General features: G+C 43.6%; 1 protein-coding gene across 1 annotated transcript in view; it reads right to left on the reverse strand.

The window, feature by feature from the left end:
- Window positions 1-15,532, reverse strand: part of LOC122944237 (voltage-dependent calcium channel subunit alpha-2/delta-3-like) — a 234,698-nt gene that overhangs the window by 90,016 nt on the left and 129,150 nt on the right. The window contains exons 10-11 of the mRNA XM_044302472.1: window positions 5,557-5,618; window positions 37-81 (exon numbers count right to left, since the gene is read on the reverse strand). Coding sequence (XP_044158407.1) covers window positions 37-81; window positions 5,557-5,618 — 107 coding nt within the window. The remainder of the gene's footprint in view (window positions 1-36; window positions 82-5,556; window positions 5,619-15,532) is intronic.

The following is a 15,532-nucleotide window of genomic DNA, read 5'->3' on the forward strand; positions in this document are numbered from 1 at the left end:
CAATACATGAAAAGCCAAATTGCATAGTGTACTCACATCGTCATCACAAGTTCGTGAACACTTCCCATCCAGTGACGCACACTGAAATGACAAAAACATGGTATCATATTTTCTATAAAGTTCTTGGTATTCCACATATATGGAAAGAAATACATATTTTGAAACCTAGACCTAAGCTCTAACGGGGATCGGAATTGGCAGACCAATGATTAAACCCTACGCTAGAATATTGCTTCATACGTGAGAATTAAGAATAAATCCACTATGGACTGTAGTTAGAGGTAGCTGAGTGTTCAACTTAGGTAGCATGATACTGAAGAACACCCACTCAGTTCAGACTTAATATCTATGACAAATGTCCTGCTTTGAGCATTTCCAATCCAAACTTTTCTCATTTCAAATTACCCAGACTAACCATATACCCCTGTATATGTTTAAGCGAGATCACAGATGCTTGGAATCCACCCACACCTTGAAATATCTGGGTAAAAGATACTATGAATAATTAGTTATAACATTGTGGTCTTTTTGGCTTCTAATTGTGCAACCTTCTTAGTTCATTTCCTTCGACAAACAAATAAACAGTGACTAGAAGTTGACCAGATACTCATGAATATGTAAATCAGTTCATCTTAAAATGCATGGCAACTTGTCTTGTTTATGATACTAATTTTTTTCTGGATTTTGATCTTGTTAAAATAAACATATTTCACAAAGGAAAGGCGTCCCACCATGAAGACAATTCAATTTATGGAGAGTACATCAATCAGCCATAATATTTAGGCTATGCTTCCACAATCAGATTTTCTGAAGCCAAAGCTTACATTATATGTGTCCTCTGTTTAGGATCCATTCCTGGCTTTGACTTCAAATATTGCATCAAGGATCTGGATCTGGATACCCAGCCTAAAAACACTGTGGGGTGAATAACATTGATCATCCTGTGACAATGGCACCTGACAAAGGGATATATCAGGATGCAAGTGAACATTCAGTTCTTGAAGTTGATGTGATGGAAGCAGGAAGGAAAAATAGGCAGTCTTAAAAATCTGAGGGACTCTGACAAGGACAGGGGTGACTGGGAACTTAAAGTGGACCTGGAAAAAACTAAAAGTGGACCCATGTTGTAGGCAGGTCCAAATTGACCAGCAATACCATACTGCAACACATTATACCAAACTAACAGAGCAAAATACCACAGTGTGGAACAGAATACCACAACGGTAGAGCCAAATACCACAATGCATCCTAAAACAATGCCTCAGAAGCAAAAAAAATACCTCCCTAGAAGCTAGCCCTATGTAGTGGCCAGCTCCAGCTGTCAATTTCTGTCCAACTACTCAAGTTGCCTGAGGATGGCAATGCAGTTGAATTTAGAAGGGGAGCATCAGATCATTACTTACCTGACTGGTGCTATGAGAAGGGCTTATTCTGGCCCCTGTAGGGTATATGGCCAGACCACATCTGGACAAGGGACAGGCGTGAAATGGTCAGAGCATCGCCAAAATGGCAGATCTTGTGGGATGTTCCCAGTATGCATTGGTTAGTAAATGCCAAAAGTGGTGCAAAGAAGTACAACAGATGAACCAGCCACAGAGTTATGGGTGTCCAAAGCACACTAATGTGCATGGGGAGTGAAGGCTAGTGTCACGGCCTTTGGTTCGCGCTGTGACACTGTTGCCACACTTGCGGCTGCCCGCTGCAACGTGTTGCTGTGAGAGCATGCGGTGGCAGTGTCTCGGCCTTCTGGGTGATTGCCGGGACATGGTTGCCATGGATGCTGTTGCCGGTGGTAACGTGTGGTTTGGCATGCTTGTGTGTGCACTTCCCCTTTAAGTTGTAGCCTCCCTCTGTCTGGTGCTGTAAGGATTAACTCCCTGACTGGGTGGGGTCATTTGGCTTTTATCGTCTGTGGTTTCCTGGCTGAAGTCAGTGGTACCTCAGCTGTCGTTGGTGCTGTAGCTCTACTCCAGTCCAGGGTGTTCCATCTGTCTAGTGAGGGCCACCCTTGTGGTCAAAGATGTTGATGTTCTTATGGTGTCTCCTTCCCTTCTTATGTTTTGTTTTGCGTGGGTTATTTTCAGGGTGTTGTATGTCTTGTGTGGTGTTACATGGCTGGTAATGTTTGGTGTCCAGCATGTTTGCTAGACATTCCCCTGTCTTACTTTTACCGCAGCTATGGTGTCCTGGGTTCCTGTGTGGTTTGTGGTGTGTGCTGTGTCCTTTAATCTTGGTGTGGACACCAACACTTGTGCAAGGGTTTCAGTCAGTGTGTCTGTGGCAGGTAAGTGTGTTATGGGTTTCGCTTACCTGCCATCTCCATATGTGTTCCCCTCTCCTTGCAGCCTGGCCTCAGATAGAGACTCCTGTTCCTCCATTACTGGGATGAACAGGTCGTCTCTGCCCTGCTCCTTGGTGAGGGATTACCAGGGCGACTTAGGGTCTCTAGGAATCCTGAGTATGAGTCGTCCTACCATCGGGGTCCGCTCATACGGTGAGGAGTCAGGGAGAGGATTAGGGACGCTGTAGGAGGTGACCTGCTCCCTTATTACTCCTTTTGGCCAGGCTGATCCCCTTTTTAACCTTTGACACCGCACGGTGGGGGGTTTCCCCCACTTCCCATCGTGACAGCTAGCCTGTGTGGTCCGATCCCACAAAAGAGCTACTGTAGCATAAATTGCTGAAAAATGTAGTGCTGACTATGATAGAAAGGTGTCAGGACTCAGAACACTGTGGGGGCTGTGGGACTTTTAGGGTGAAAGCAGATTTATTGCAACTATATTGGCATGCTGTCTTAACTATTTTATCTTTGTGCTATGTACCTTTTTGGAGGTGTGCACCTGCTTTTACTACTTCCTATACTCTAGTAAAACCACAGGAAGAGAATGGGTATAGTACTTGAGGCTGCCAAGTTCCCCTATTAAATAGACAATTCCAATAAACCTACCATATTATGAAACAGCTATAAGAATGCCGCTTTTATAGTAAAATTATGTACATCTGACATGTTACATTTGATGGGATTATGCGATGACTAGCAGATGGACATTACGGCACAATAATCAGCTTACTGTGTGATCATTTATTGAATTGAGCTTTATTTCTTTCCTGGGACAATGATATTACCAGGGGTTTACAAAGTTTTACACCCACTAATGAGGACAATAACTTTAAGGATTAGTCTGTCATGGGCAGTTTAGGTTCATATATTTATACATATATATTTGCATACTGCAAACTGGACTCCTCCTAATGAAAGAAAAAACATATGGCTACCATGTTGGTTAATTTTCATTTAGCTTCATTATTTATTCCACCAGAGGTTCCATTTTTTGCAAAGATCTGTTTTAGCCTTTTGGAGACCATCAGCACAGAACAGGGTGGTCAAAATAGACTCATAAAAACTCATCTGGTTGACTTTCTAAGGCGTCTTTCACTTTCTCCACGGACCGCTCATGTTCTCTACTGATCATGAGTCCATGGTTACACCAAGAAAGCATGCCCTATTTTTGTCTGTGATTACAGATTTCTCACACACATTATGGTCTATGGATCCATGAAAACCATGGACACAACATTGATGCCAAGTTCACTTTATATGTAAGACGGGTTTGCTGTTTAAAGAGTTAACTTGGCCATACACCTTCACTAGCCGTCATCTTCATCTGGTTCCATCGACAGCTATTCCTCCGTATCTCCACATACAATCTCAGTTCGTCCGAGTGTGCGTGTGTTCTCAGGGATGGTAGAAGTCTTAAATGTCAGCCAATCCCACCAGAATCATCAGGTTCGGCTGATGTTGGTCTAATGCGTATGGCCACCTTTACTATTAGTGAATCTAATTGCACTAGGCGTATTTAGATCAGTCAAGAAGAGCGTCATGGGAGATTATACCACTAGTGATTTTCTGTGATTACAATATTGACAGCAGACACAGCATTTACTGCAAAGAGACGCAGGTAAGTAGCACCTCAGGATTTAGCAGATTGTAATAGGTACTTTAGTGAGCAGCTGGACTTGGAAAAGAGTGGTGACTTGAAGCTCCTGACCCCTAATGCAAAATCTGTACCAGGATCCTCCATCTATGTACCATGTGCCATTTAAAATCTCTTGTGTATCTTGTGGTTTTTGTGGCCCCTCAGGCACTATGGCCCAGTAGCAAATGCTACCTCTACTCCCCCTATAGTTATACTCCTGACACAGACCCTTTAAAGGGGTTGGCCCATCTTACACATTGATGGCGTATGACCTACCATCAATGTCAGATAGGTGCAGGTCTTACCTCTGGCACCCACTCCTATCTCCAGAACAGAGCCCCCAAAGTAAAGGACAGCACACCGTGCATGTGCAGCATGATTTCCAGTCAACACTATGGAAGTTCTGAAAGTAGCCGATCAAGTGCATACGCGGCCACCACTTCACTTACTGCTATGGGACTGCTGGAAACAGCTTGGCTAGTTTTGGAACTCCCATAGCACTGAACAGAGGGTGGTCGTTCATGCACGATTGCTCTCCGTTCACTTTAGGGGCCCCGTTCTGGGGATAGGAGCGGGTCCCAGAATTGTGACCCATGCCTATCTGATATTGGTTGCATTTCCTAGCGATATACCATCAATCTCTGAGATGAGACAACCCTTTAAGTCTACATATTTAGAAGGCACACCACACATTTTTATTTGTCTGTATTTAAAATCAACCAATCTCTTGAGCTTTAAGGGTACTTTAACACTTGCGTTGCTGGAATCCGCCAGGCAGTTCCGTCACTGATCCGGCAATCTGTATGCAAACGGATACCATTTGTGGACGGATCCGGATGTGGATTCCAAATATATTGCAATACCGGATCCGTCTCTCCGGTTGTCATCCGGAAAAACTGATCTGGTATTTATCTTTTTCACATCTTTAAAGGTCTAGGCATGTGCAGACCGCAAAACCGGATCTGTTTTTCTGGAACACTTAGGGCCGGATCCGGCACTAATACATTTCAATGTAAAATAATGCTGGATTTGTCATTCCGGCAAGTGGATGGAGAAAATACTGCAGCACGCTGCAGTATTTTCTCTGTCCAAAAACCGTACTGTGACTGAACTGAAGACATCCTGATGCATAATGAACGGATTGCTCTCCATTCAGAATGCATTAGGATAGAATTGATCAGTTTTTTTTCCGGTATTGAGCCCCTAGGACGAAACTCAATACCGAAAAAGTTTAACGCAAGTGTGAAAGTACCCTAAGTATAGTATAAGGTGAATGCAGCTACTAAAGAGAGACTTCACAGGAACCCTATTGATTGTTATAATGTGCTGTATATATGTATCAATATCCTAAATGTTATTTTTCTGTCTTGTTTTATTAGTAACTTGCTACATTTTAATTTTCTAAAAATCTGGTGACCCTTTAACATCCCTCAAGGTTGCACAGTGTTCTTTACTACAGCCGATATATTCATATTAGAATAAGAAAACACAAACATCCAACAAAAACAGGAAATACAAGCAACGCGGGCATAAATATGCAAAAATATATTTCGCAGAACAACGGCTGACTTTGCCTCACCTGTCTGCTGGCAATTGAGAATTTTCTTTGGAAAAATTCAAGCTTCATTTGAATTCCGACAGCTGGAAGAGATTTAAAGATTCACTTTAGAATAATTACGAGGGACTAGAAACAACAGAAGAACAGATGCACAGATCGCTGTGTTCAGAAAGGCAATCATGTTCTACACAATAGCTTGTAAAGGAGATACAATAGTTTACAGTAAACAAGACTAAACCAAGAGAGCTCCTTGCCATCACATACCAAGTCAGTTTTGCTTTACCCCAGCTTTGATAAAACTTAAGGGGGTCATTTACAAACAGATATACGCCACTTTTTGGTGTATATCTGACGCAGATTAGACCTGGCGTGGGCGGGCCAGCAGGTCCATCTCATTTATCATTTTCTACGCCTGTTTTAGGTGTAGAAAATGGTTTAAATCTACTACAGCAAGGGAGCTGACGTAGATTTAGACAGGCAGTGGATACCCCGAAATTATGTAGAGGCCGGCGTCTGTACATAAATTTGGCGCATCCAACACCTGCTAAAGGGGTATTAAGATCGGCGTCTAAAATGCTGGTCTTAATAAATGGCCCCCTAAGTGTCTTCTGTTGCTGTGCATCATAGTACTGTCTCATAGCCTGGGCTCTTCACAAGGACTGACTTCAGCTGGACCTTTTGATCTCAATATTGCTTCAGAGTCTGGGCCCACCCAAAATTTTTTGACAATTGGGTGGCCAGCTCAATTCTAGTTCTTTCCCAACAGAAGTAGAAGCACTCTTTTTTTGTTGGATCTTGGTCCAATAGTGTGCACCAAAAATAGTCTTGTTGTACCCAAGATGTGCAAACTTATGGGCATTTTACATGAGAGATTGGACGATGATTAGGAATGAATGTTCATACAGTAGGAACCTTCATTCCTCACAATAGCTGCAGTTTAGTGGTGTAACTAGAAATTACTGGGTCCCACATTAAATATTTGAATTTTTTTTGAAATTTTTGCCATTTTCTTCTAGTTCAATCCTCACTCCTGCAGCTAGTAAATATAAGTCACTCAGGCCTCGCCAGGCTGGATGCTGCTCTGTCCGTTTCCTACACGTATACACCGTATGTTATGTTACTTCCCTTGCTTCCCCTATAGCTACACCATTGCTGCAAAGGTAGAAGGGTGTGGGCAGCACAGCTATCTGTAGAGTACGGTCGGAGTGACAGCGGCTGTGGGGGCGATCCACCTCCAATGCATAAAAATAGAAAAATTCCACAGCACATCCAAGTAGTAAAAGGTAGAAAAACGGCTTTATTCACCAGACACGTGTCTGGTGAATAAAGCCGTTTTTCTACCTTTTACTACTTGGATGTGCTGTGGAATTTTTATTTTTTTACACCATTGCTGCAGTTATATGCAGCAATGATTGGTGATATATGGGGCTATGTATTATTCGATCTTATAGTTTCCTTGTTTTGCTGGCAGCACATTCCTGTCGACAATTATGACAGATGAGGGTTTGTACAAAGGCTCATTCCTGATATTTGTTCTGAGACTTGTCCCATGTAAAAAGGCCTTTAGTCTAAGGCTTATCTGTCCAGAGAGATCTCTGATTTATGTACAGTACATATAACAGAACAAACATATGAAAACCCAATGCAACCTTTCAATCAGCATTAAAAGGGTTTTCTCCTTTCCCCATATGGATGACGTATCCTCAGGGTAGGTCACCAATATCATATCGGCAGGTGGTCCTGCGAGCACTGTGATTTCCTCACCTGAGGATGGGACATCAATATGGGGAAAGCAGAAAACCTCTTTAAAGTGTAACTGCCGTTCTATTTTTATTTGTGTAATGTGTAGGGGCAGTGATGCTGACCATTTTTGTAATATACTTTAATGACTGAAATCATACATTTCTATTAGAAAAATAGCTGTAAAGTGGCCCATTTTGAGCCTTAGCAACGCTCTTCTGTTTACATAACACGTCAGTGTGGAGCAAGTCTCCCCTGTTATGTAAACAGAAGACAGAGGAGCGTTGCAAAGGATCAAAATGGGTCACTTTACAGTTTTTTTTTCTAATAGAAATATATGATTTTAGTACTTAAAGTATATTACAAAAATGGTCAGTATCACTGCGCCTACACAAACACGCAAAAAAAATTGAATGGCAGTTACACATTAACATTCTACATATTAGGAAGTTAAAGCACAAGAAATATAATATTATGTACATTATTATTTATGTATCAGCCCTTTAACAAAATTTTAATTAAAAAAAGTTACAGCAATCATTCTCCCATAGGGAGGATTTTTTTTTAAACAAAATGTATTTGAAAAGTTTCATTACACTTACATTATAACAGCATTTGCTTGAATGGGAGAGAATTACCAAACAGCAAGGCCCTCTCCATTTACTTCTATGGAAGAACAAAAGATAGTCGGCTAATTGAATGCTTGGCTATTTTTGGAATTGCCATAGAAGTAAATGGAAAGAGACATGCACGTCATGACCATGTCCTCATTTGCAGCAGCCGCAAAATGGGAGTCGGGGACCCCTGTTCTTAAGATAGGTGGGACCTGTGGACATTTATGAGATTTCCTGTGGATATGCCATGTGAATAATCATTTAAAGGGGTTGTGCAGGCAGTTTATATCCTCAGGATATTTTTTTAGTTTTGTACACTATTTCCGGTTAAATCGATTCGCTACCATGAAGTACGATGAAATTTGGCTTCGCGCCGACTTGAATTCATCCTGAAATTCGGATTGAATTCAACTTCGGTGGATTCGATTCGCTTATCTCTAGTCATCAATATCTGATTGACGGGAGTCTGACAACCGCCCCCCTTGCCGATCAGCTGTTGCTTCTTCTTCGTTACACTGCGCGTTGTCTCTGTTGCATTGGTGGCATAGTGCAATTACAAGTACTCACTGCATTCAAGTAAAAGGAGTGAGTACTTGTAACTACACTTGTAACTACATGAGGATAGGTCATCAATGCAAAACCCAGGCACAACCTCTTTAAGCTTTAGGGTATTATGATGTGAAATGTAATGCATACAAGTGTATTATGGCTCTTTACAACCTGTGAATGAACGGAGCTGAACTGCAATATCAGACACAGCTGTTTCCTGAAAAAAGTGATTTTTTATTTTTTTTTGCAATTTTGGACAACCACTTTAACTATTACCTTTTATGTCTTTCTGTCTCTCTCCTTGAACTATGCATTTCCTCCGTGACCCCCAGCGTTTGCATAGGAAGTCCTATGATTAGAGATGAGCCTGCACTGCTACCAATAGTGCTCAGAATTATTATCGAATGTTGTCAATTATACAATATTAATTCAGGATGAAACAGCAGAGAACGCACGTATCAGTGCGAGGAGCCCTAAGTGGACAAGCCCTGATTACAAGCCTCCTGTGATCATGGATGACACTGTGTGCTTGGCTTTTGTAGGGCGAACAATCAGCTCATTTTCTGTAAGGAGAACTGTCAGCTGCACACGGGCGGCTTAAGCGTCTTCCTCATCTTCAAAGTCATGTTAACCCGACGGCAGAGGTCACCGGAGATCCAAATTTGTTCTCCAGATCAAAGGTAAAATGTAAACTGTCATTTTACCCTTTATGGCAAACATATGGGCGTTGTGTGCACGGTGATGCCCAAGTTATGAAAATATTTTACTGGATTCCTTTGCAAATCTGCATCTTTCTTCACCTCTTTTACGTTGGGCATTAACATGACATGTCCGTGTAAGGACGGGAAACCAAACATTGTTTGATGTAGTAGCTAAAGAGGATTCCAAGAGAGAAGCCAATTCATTGAGGTAATGTTTGGCAAGTGGTCGTAGAAGGAAAGCTTCTCGGACCAAGTGTTTGTGTGTGGACTGCACATGCAGGTGAAAACAGGAAACCAGTTTTATCATGTAATATAAATTACAAGGACATGACTGTATAACGGGTATGTCCACCATTAAAGGGGTCTTCTGGGAGTACAATATTGATGACCTATCCTCAGGAGAGGTCTTCAATATTAGATTGCTGGGGGTCCGACTCTTGGTGTCACCACCAATCAGTTTTTTTAAAAGGCTGTGGCTCTCCAGTGAGCATGCCAAGCAGAGCGCCATGCATTGTATAGTGGCTGTGCTTGGTATTGCAGCCCAGCTACCCATAGGTCATGTGATTCCTGACTGTGATGCCACTGACCGAAAAAGAGGCCGCAGCACGGACAGGAGTGCTGCAGCCTCTTCAAACAGCTAAATGATGAGGGTGCCAGGTGTTGGACCCTCAATGATCAAATATTGATGACCTATCCAAAGGAAGGATATCAATATTGTACTCTTTCTAAACATGGTTCTCTACATAGATATGACATCCACAAAAAGTACTTTGTGGAAACTTTGCCTCAGTTATCTTGTACTGATCCTGACTTACAGTCTGTATTACACTCCATTCACAATTCTGCAAGTTGTTGTCGGTAGCAGTCGACAGACTTGTTAACAGACATGTCCCTAAGAAGTTAGTTGAACTATTATAATACAAGTATTTTTTATTTTTTTTACCAACAACAGATCACACTATGATGCCTGCTGTAAACACTACCATTATGAATAGTGATGAGCTAACCCATGGAGGTTCATGTTCACCGGGTTCGGCCGAACTTCAGGTCAAAGTTTGGGTTCGGGACCCGAACTTGACCCCAAACCCCATTGTCAATGGGAAACGGAACTTCACTTTATTATTTTCCGTTATAATATGGTTATATCACAAAATAATAGAATTGTTAAAAGAGTTCTCCAGGTAATAGAAAATGAAAATACTTAAATATTACTTTATAATAAATATATTTCCAAATACCTTTCATTATTTATTATGGCTCGTTTGTCGGGGGAGCAATCATCAGGGGAAAACAAAATGGCCGCTGTCCTACCAGTACACACAGAACCTGACCTAATCACACAGGAGGACAAGTTACTTGACAACACTGAGATAAACAGCTGCCTCGTCCTCCTCTCTGCTCTGCTTGTCAGGGATTATGATCCTGAATACAGATGATAAGAACTTTAGCTGAATCTCTGTAGGAATGGAGTTCGAGAGGAGACCTGAAGTACAGAGGGGACGGACAGGACAGACTGTGGTGATCTGGGGCTGTGATAATGGAGAATGCATATAAGTGCTGCTGCTCATTACCCCCACCCTCCTCTCTGTACTTCATGTCTCCTCATGATTTCCATTCTCACAGAGCAGAGAGGAGGATGGGGCAGCCCTTCAGCTCAGTGTTGTGAAGTAACTTGTCCTTCTGTGTGATTAGGACAGGTTATGTCTGTACTAATAGGACAGCGGCCATTTTATTTCTCCTAGTGATTGCTCCGTAGACAGAACTAGCCAATCTAAATAATGAAAGGTATTTGGAAATATACTTATTATAAAGGAATATTTAAGCATTTTAGTTTTTTTTAATTCCCGGAGAACCTCTTTAAGACAGAATGCAAAACAATATGCCCATTTAGGGGTTAAAAAAAGCAACAGCAACTCACCGCATCCATGCATCCGAGTTGCAGCAGTTTCTTTTATCTTCACTGAACAGGACCTGCCAAAGGACCTGCAATACGCGTGATGACATCACCACATAGGAGAGAGCGGTGACGTCACCGCGCACATCGCAGGGTTGCAGTTTGGGCTCTCTCATCTCTAATTATGAATGTAAGAATGCAAATTAGCTGAATATGTGCTGGCCAATCATTTAGCAAACAAGGAGTTGTGTAAGAGTTTTGCTCTGAAGCCTACAAAATTGTGAATGCTGCTCAGAACCTTAATAATAGACCAGCACTCAGTAATACAGTGTAGTTTCTCAAAATTACTTATGTAACTATTGATTAAAGGGGTTTCTGGTAGGATAATTTGATTTAAAAACGGGACAAAATAACTTAAAGGGAATCTGTCTCTAACCACCTCTCAATAAAATAATAAAAACATCTAATTTGGGAGATGTGCCCTTGTCAGCTGAACCTAATAGTGTTGTTCCCATCTCTCTCCATGGCCACATTGCAGAGAAAATTGCATTTTATTAATATGCAAATTAGTCCCTGAGTGCAATGAGGGCATTGCTATTGCACCTCGCTATACCTGGAGCAGGCATGCTCAACCTGCAGCTCTCCAGCTGTTGTAAAACTACAACTCCCACAATGCCCTGCTATAGCCTGATAGCCTGTCGCCTGATAGCTGTAGGCTGTTCGGGCATGCTGGGAGTTGTAGTTTTGAAAACAGCTGGAGGGCCGCAGGTTAAGCATGCCTGACCGAGAGTATCCGCTCACTCTCCTATAGGTTGCGTCTCCACCACTTTGAATGACAGGGCCAGGCAGTGAAGATCTAATCATACCTGGCATCAAAGTCTGGCACCTGTGCCTTTGCTTCAATGTTTGGCACATGGACAGTACAGAATCCATCGACCGGGGTGCTTCTGTACTGTACTGCGCCTGTGCCAAACAATGAAGCTAAGGCGTAGGCATGAGATTTCAGGGCTAGGCGTCATTACGTCTTCACTACCTGGCCCTGTCAGTCAAAGTGGTAGGGGTACGACCTGTAGGAGAGTGAGCGGAGCCCCTAGATACAACGAGGTGCAACGACAATGACCTCATTGCACTCAGGGGCTAATTTAGATATTATTAAAGTGTTGTTTTGCAATGTGGCCACAGAGCAAGATGGGACCAACACTTTTAGATTCAGCAGACAAGAGCACATCTCCCATGTCAGTTTGTTTTATTTTTTATTTTAGTTGAAAGAAGAAGATCGGACCAAATTTAAACGGCGCTGATGCAGAAGAAAGACTCCGTGTTGAGATGTTACCATATAGGTAATCTTTTATTCAAAGGTCTACGCGTTTCAGGGGCGGACTGCCCCCTTCATCAGGACAATAAAACTTATTTTTATTGTCCTGAGTGATTTAGGAATATTTTTTACCACCAAAACTTTTCAGAGACCCAAAAGTCCTTTTAAGAACTATTGTGTGTGGCAGCAGCAATCTATATTTTTAGCGCAACCTGCACTAAATTGCTAAAACTTTACAGACCCAAAAGTCCTTCTAAAGACTATTGTGTGTGGAAGCAGAAATATCAATTTTTAGTGCATCCTGCGCTAAATAGCGTACAATAGTTAGGCCGCTGCAGACAGCGACATTATCTGTGCTACATCTCCAGTGTAAAGTGTGCACATCCCAAAAAAATCTGTGACATCCAGTGTACTTTTTTCGTAGACGGTGTCCGCTGCGGACAGTGACATTAGCTGCCCCACATCTCCAGTGTAAAGTGTGTGCATCCAAAAAATATCTGTTACATACAGTGTACTTTTTCAATAGATGGTGTCCGCTTGTGACATTGACATTACCAGCGCCACATCTGCAGTGTAATGTGTGCACTGAAAAAAATTATCTGTAAAAAACAGTGTACTTTCTCAATGGGCGGTGTCTGCTTCTGACAGTGACGTTACCAGTGCCACATCTGCAGTGTAACGTGTGCGTTGAAAAAATTTATCTGTGACATACAGTGTACTTTTTTGCGTAGACGCTGCGGACAGTGACAGTACCTGTGGTACCACTCCTGTATAACGTTTCCTCATGCCAAATATCTGTGACATTCTCTGTAATTTTTCATTAGCCGCTGGTGACAGCATTGACATTATCTGCGGTATTTCTCCTGTTTGACGTTTCCATATCCCAAATACCTTTTAAAATTTGTTTGCGCATACACTTCCAAATCCTACGCTACTGTACGTGTGACAAACTTTCAGTCATATATAACATTTAATATGAAGAAGGTGAGCAGTAAGGAACGGGGCAGTGGCCGTGATGCTGATGGTGCACGCAGAGGCCGTGGCCCTGGGCACGGTGAAACTGTGCCTGCTGCCAGAGAACAAGAAAAACAACATCCACTAAACCTAGCTTCATGTCCGAGTTTGCAGGGTGGCGCAGGACACCACTCTTGAAGTCAGACCAGTGCGACCAGGTGGTTGGTTGGATTGCAGCAGATAATGCTTCCAGTCGGTTAAGCACCACCCTAGTTTCCACCAAGTCCAGTCAAAGTAGCCAACAGTCTGCTCAACTCAATCCTCACCTGATCCTCCTTCCTCCCACCATGGAGAGTCTGGGCAAACAAGTGATCCCACACTCCGATATTCCGAGGAGCTCTTTTCATCGCCATTTCTTGATTTGGACCTATTGCCAAGCACGCTTGAAGAGGGACAGATCTTGTGCCCTGATTCCCAAACTCTTGAGCATCCACAGTCACAAAAAGATGACGTGGGGAACGGCAATTACTGTTTAATGAAGTGGGTGATGATAAGACACAGTTGCCAATAACTCAATGGCAATTACTGTCTCAAGAGGTTGATAAAGTGGATGAGACACAGTTGCCAATCACTGGGGTTGTAGTTAGGTCAATAAAACAGGAAGATGAACAGAGTGAGGAAGTGGAAGAAGAGGTGGTGGACGTTGACCCAACCTGGGAAGGTGGAAAGACGAGCGAGGACAGCAGTACAGAGGGGGAGGGATCCGCAGCACCGCAACAGGCTTGAATAGGCAGTGGGGTGGCAAAAGGGAGAAGGCGGGCCACACCAAACAGTCCCGCAACTGTTCCCCGGAGCACCCCCCTGCGGATATCTATCTAGCCAAGGGGTAGGTGTTCCACAATCTTGCGCTTTTTTGAGGAAAGTGCGGACGATAAAAGAATTGTAATTTGCAACCTGTGCCATACAAAAATAAGCAGGGGCATGAACACTAGCAACCTCACTACCACCAGCATGATCCGCCACATGGCATCAAAGCACCGTAATAGGTGGGCCGAATGCCTGGGTCCACAATCTGTGTCTGCGGGTCACACCACTGCCTCCTCTTCCCCTGTGTTACATGCTGGCCAATCCCCTGTCGAAGGCACAGGCGCCGCCCTGCACCTGGACTTTCGCAAGCACCATCAGCGACCACATCCACTTCCATGTCCCAGCGCAGCATACAAATGTCCTTACCCCAGGCATTTGGACGCAAGCACAAATACCCAGCCTCCCACCCACAGGTCATAGCACTAAATGTACAGCTTTCCAAATTACTAGCCCTGAAAATGTTGCCATTTAGGCTTGTGGACACTGAGGCCTTCCGCAGCCTGATGTCGGTGGCCGTCCCGCGTTACGCACTACCCAGCCGCCACTATTTTTCAAGGTGTACCGTGCCCGTCTTATACCAACATGTGTCCCGTAATTTAACAGCTGCCCTGACCAACGCAGTTACTGGGAAGGTTCACTTAACCATGGACACAAGTGCATTCGGCCAGGGACGCTACATTTCCCTGACGGCACACTGGGTGAATGTTGAGGAAGCCGGGAGTGAGTCGTACCCTGGGATGGCACAGGTGCTACCGACAACAAGGATTGCGGGCCCTACATCAATCAGGGTTTCCGCCAGCACCAACGTTAGTGGCTCCAACCCCCACTTCTCCTCCTCCGCCTCCTGCTCCACTTCCACCTCCAAATTATCCGTGTGCAGCACCAGTCAGTCATCAGTCGGTAGCTGGAATCAGTGTAGCACTGCAGTGGGGAATCGGCAGCAGGCCATGCTGAAGCTTATATTCTTAGGGGACAAACAGCACACTGCTGCAGAGCTATGGCAGGGGATAAGAGACCAGATTGAGCTGTGGTTCTCGCAACTCAACCTAGAACCAGGCATGGTTGTGTCTGATAATGGCCGTAACTTGGTTGCGGCTTTGAAGCTCGGCAAGCTCACATACATCCCATGCCTAGCCCACATCTAAACTTAGTGATTCAGCGGTTTCTCAAAACCTACCCCAATTTGTCTGAGCTACTGGTAAAGGTGCGCCGCTTGTGTGCACATTTCCACAAGTCATCTACAGCTTCAGCCGGTCTGTCAACGCTGAATCAGCGCTTGAAATTGCCAGCTCACCGGCTGTTGTACAACGTGAGCATGTGCTGGAACTCCACGTTCCACATGTTGGCCAGGCTTTGTGAGCAG

Source organism: Bufo gargarizans, chromosome 7 (genome assembly GCF_014858855.1).
Source record: "Bufo gargarizans isolate SCDJY-AF-19 chromosome 7, ASM1485885v1, whole genome shotgun sequence".
Classification (NCBI taxonomy): Eukaryota; Metazoa; Chordata; class Amphibia; order Anura; family Bufonidae; genus Bufo; species Bufo gargarizans.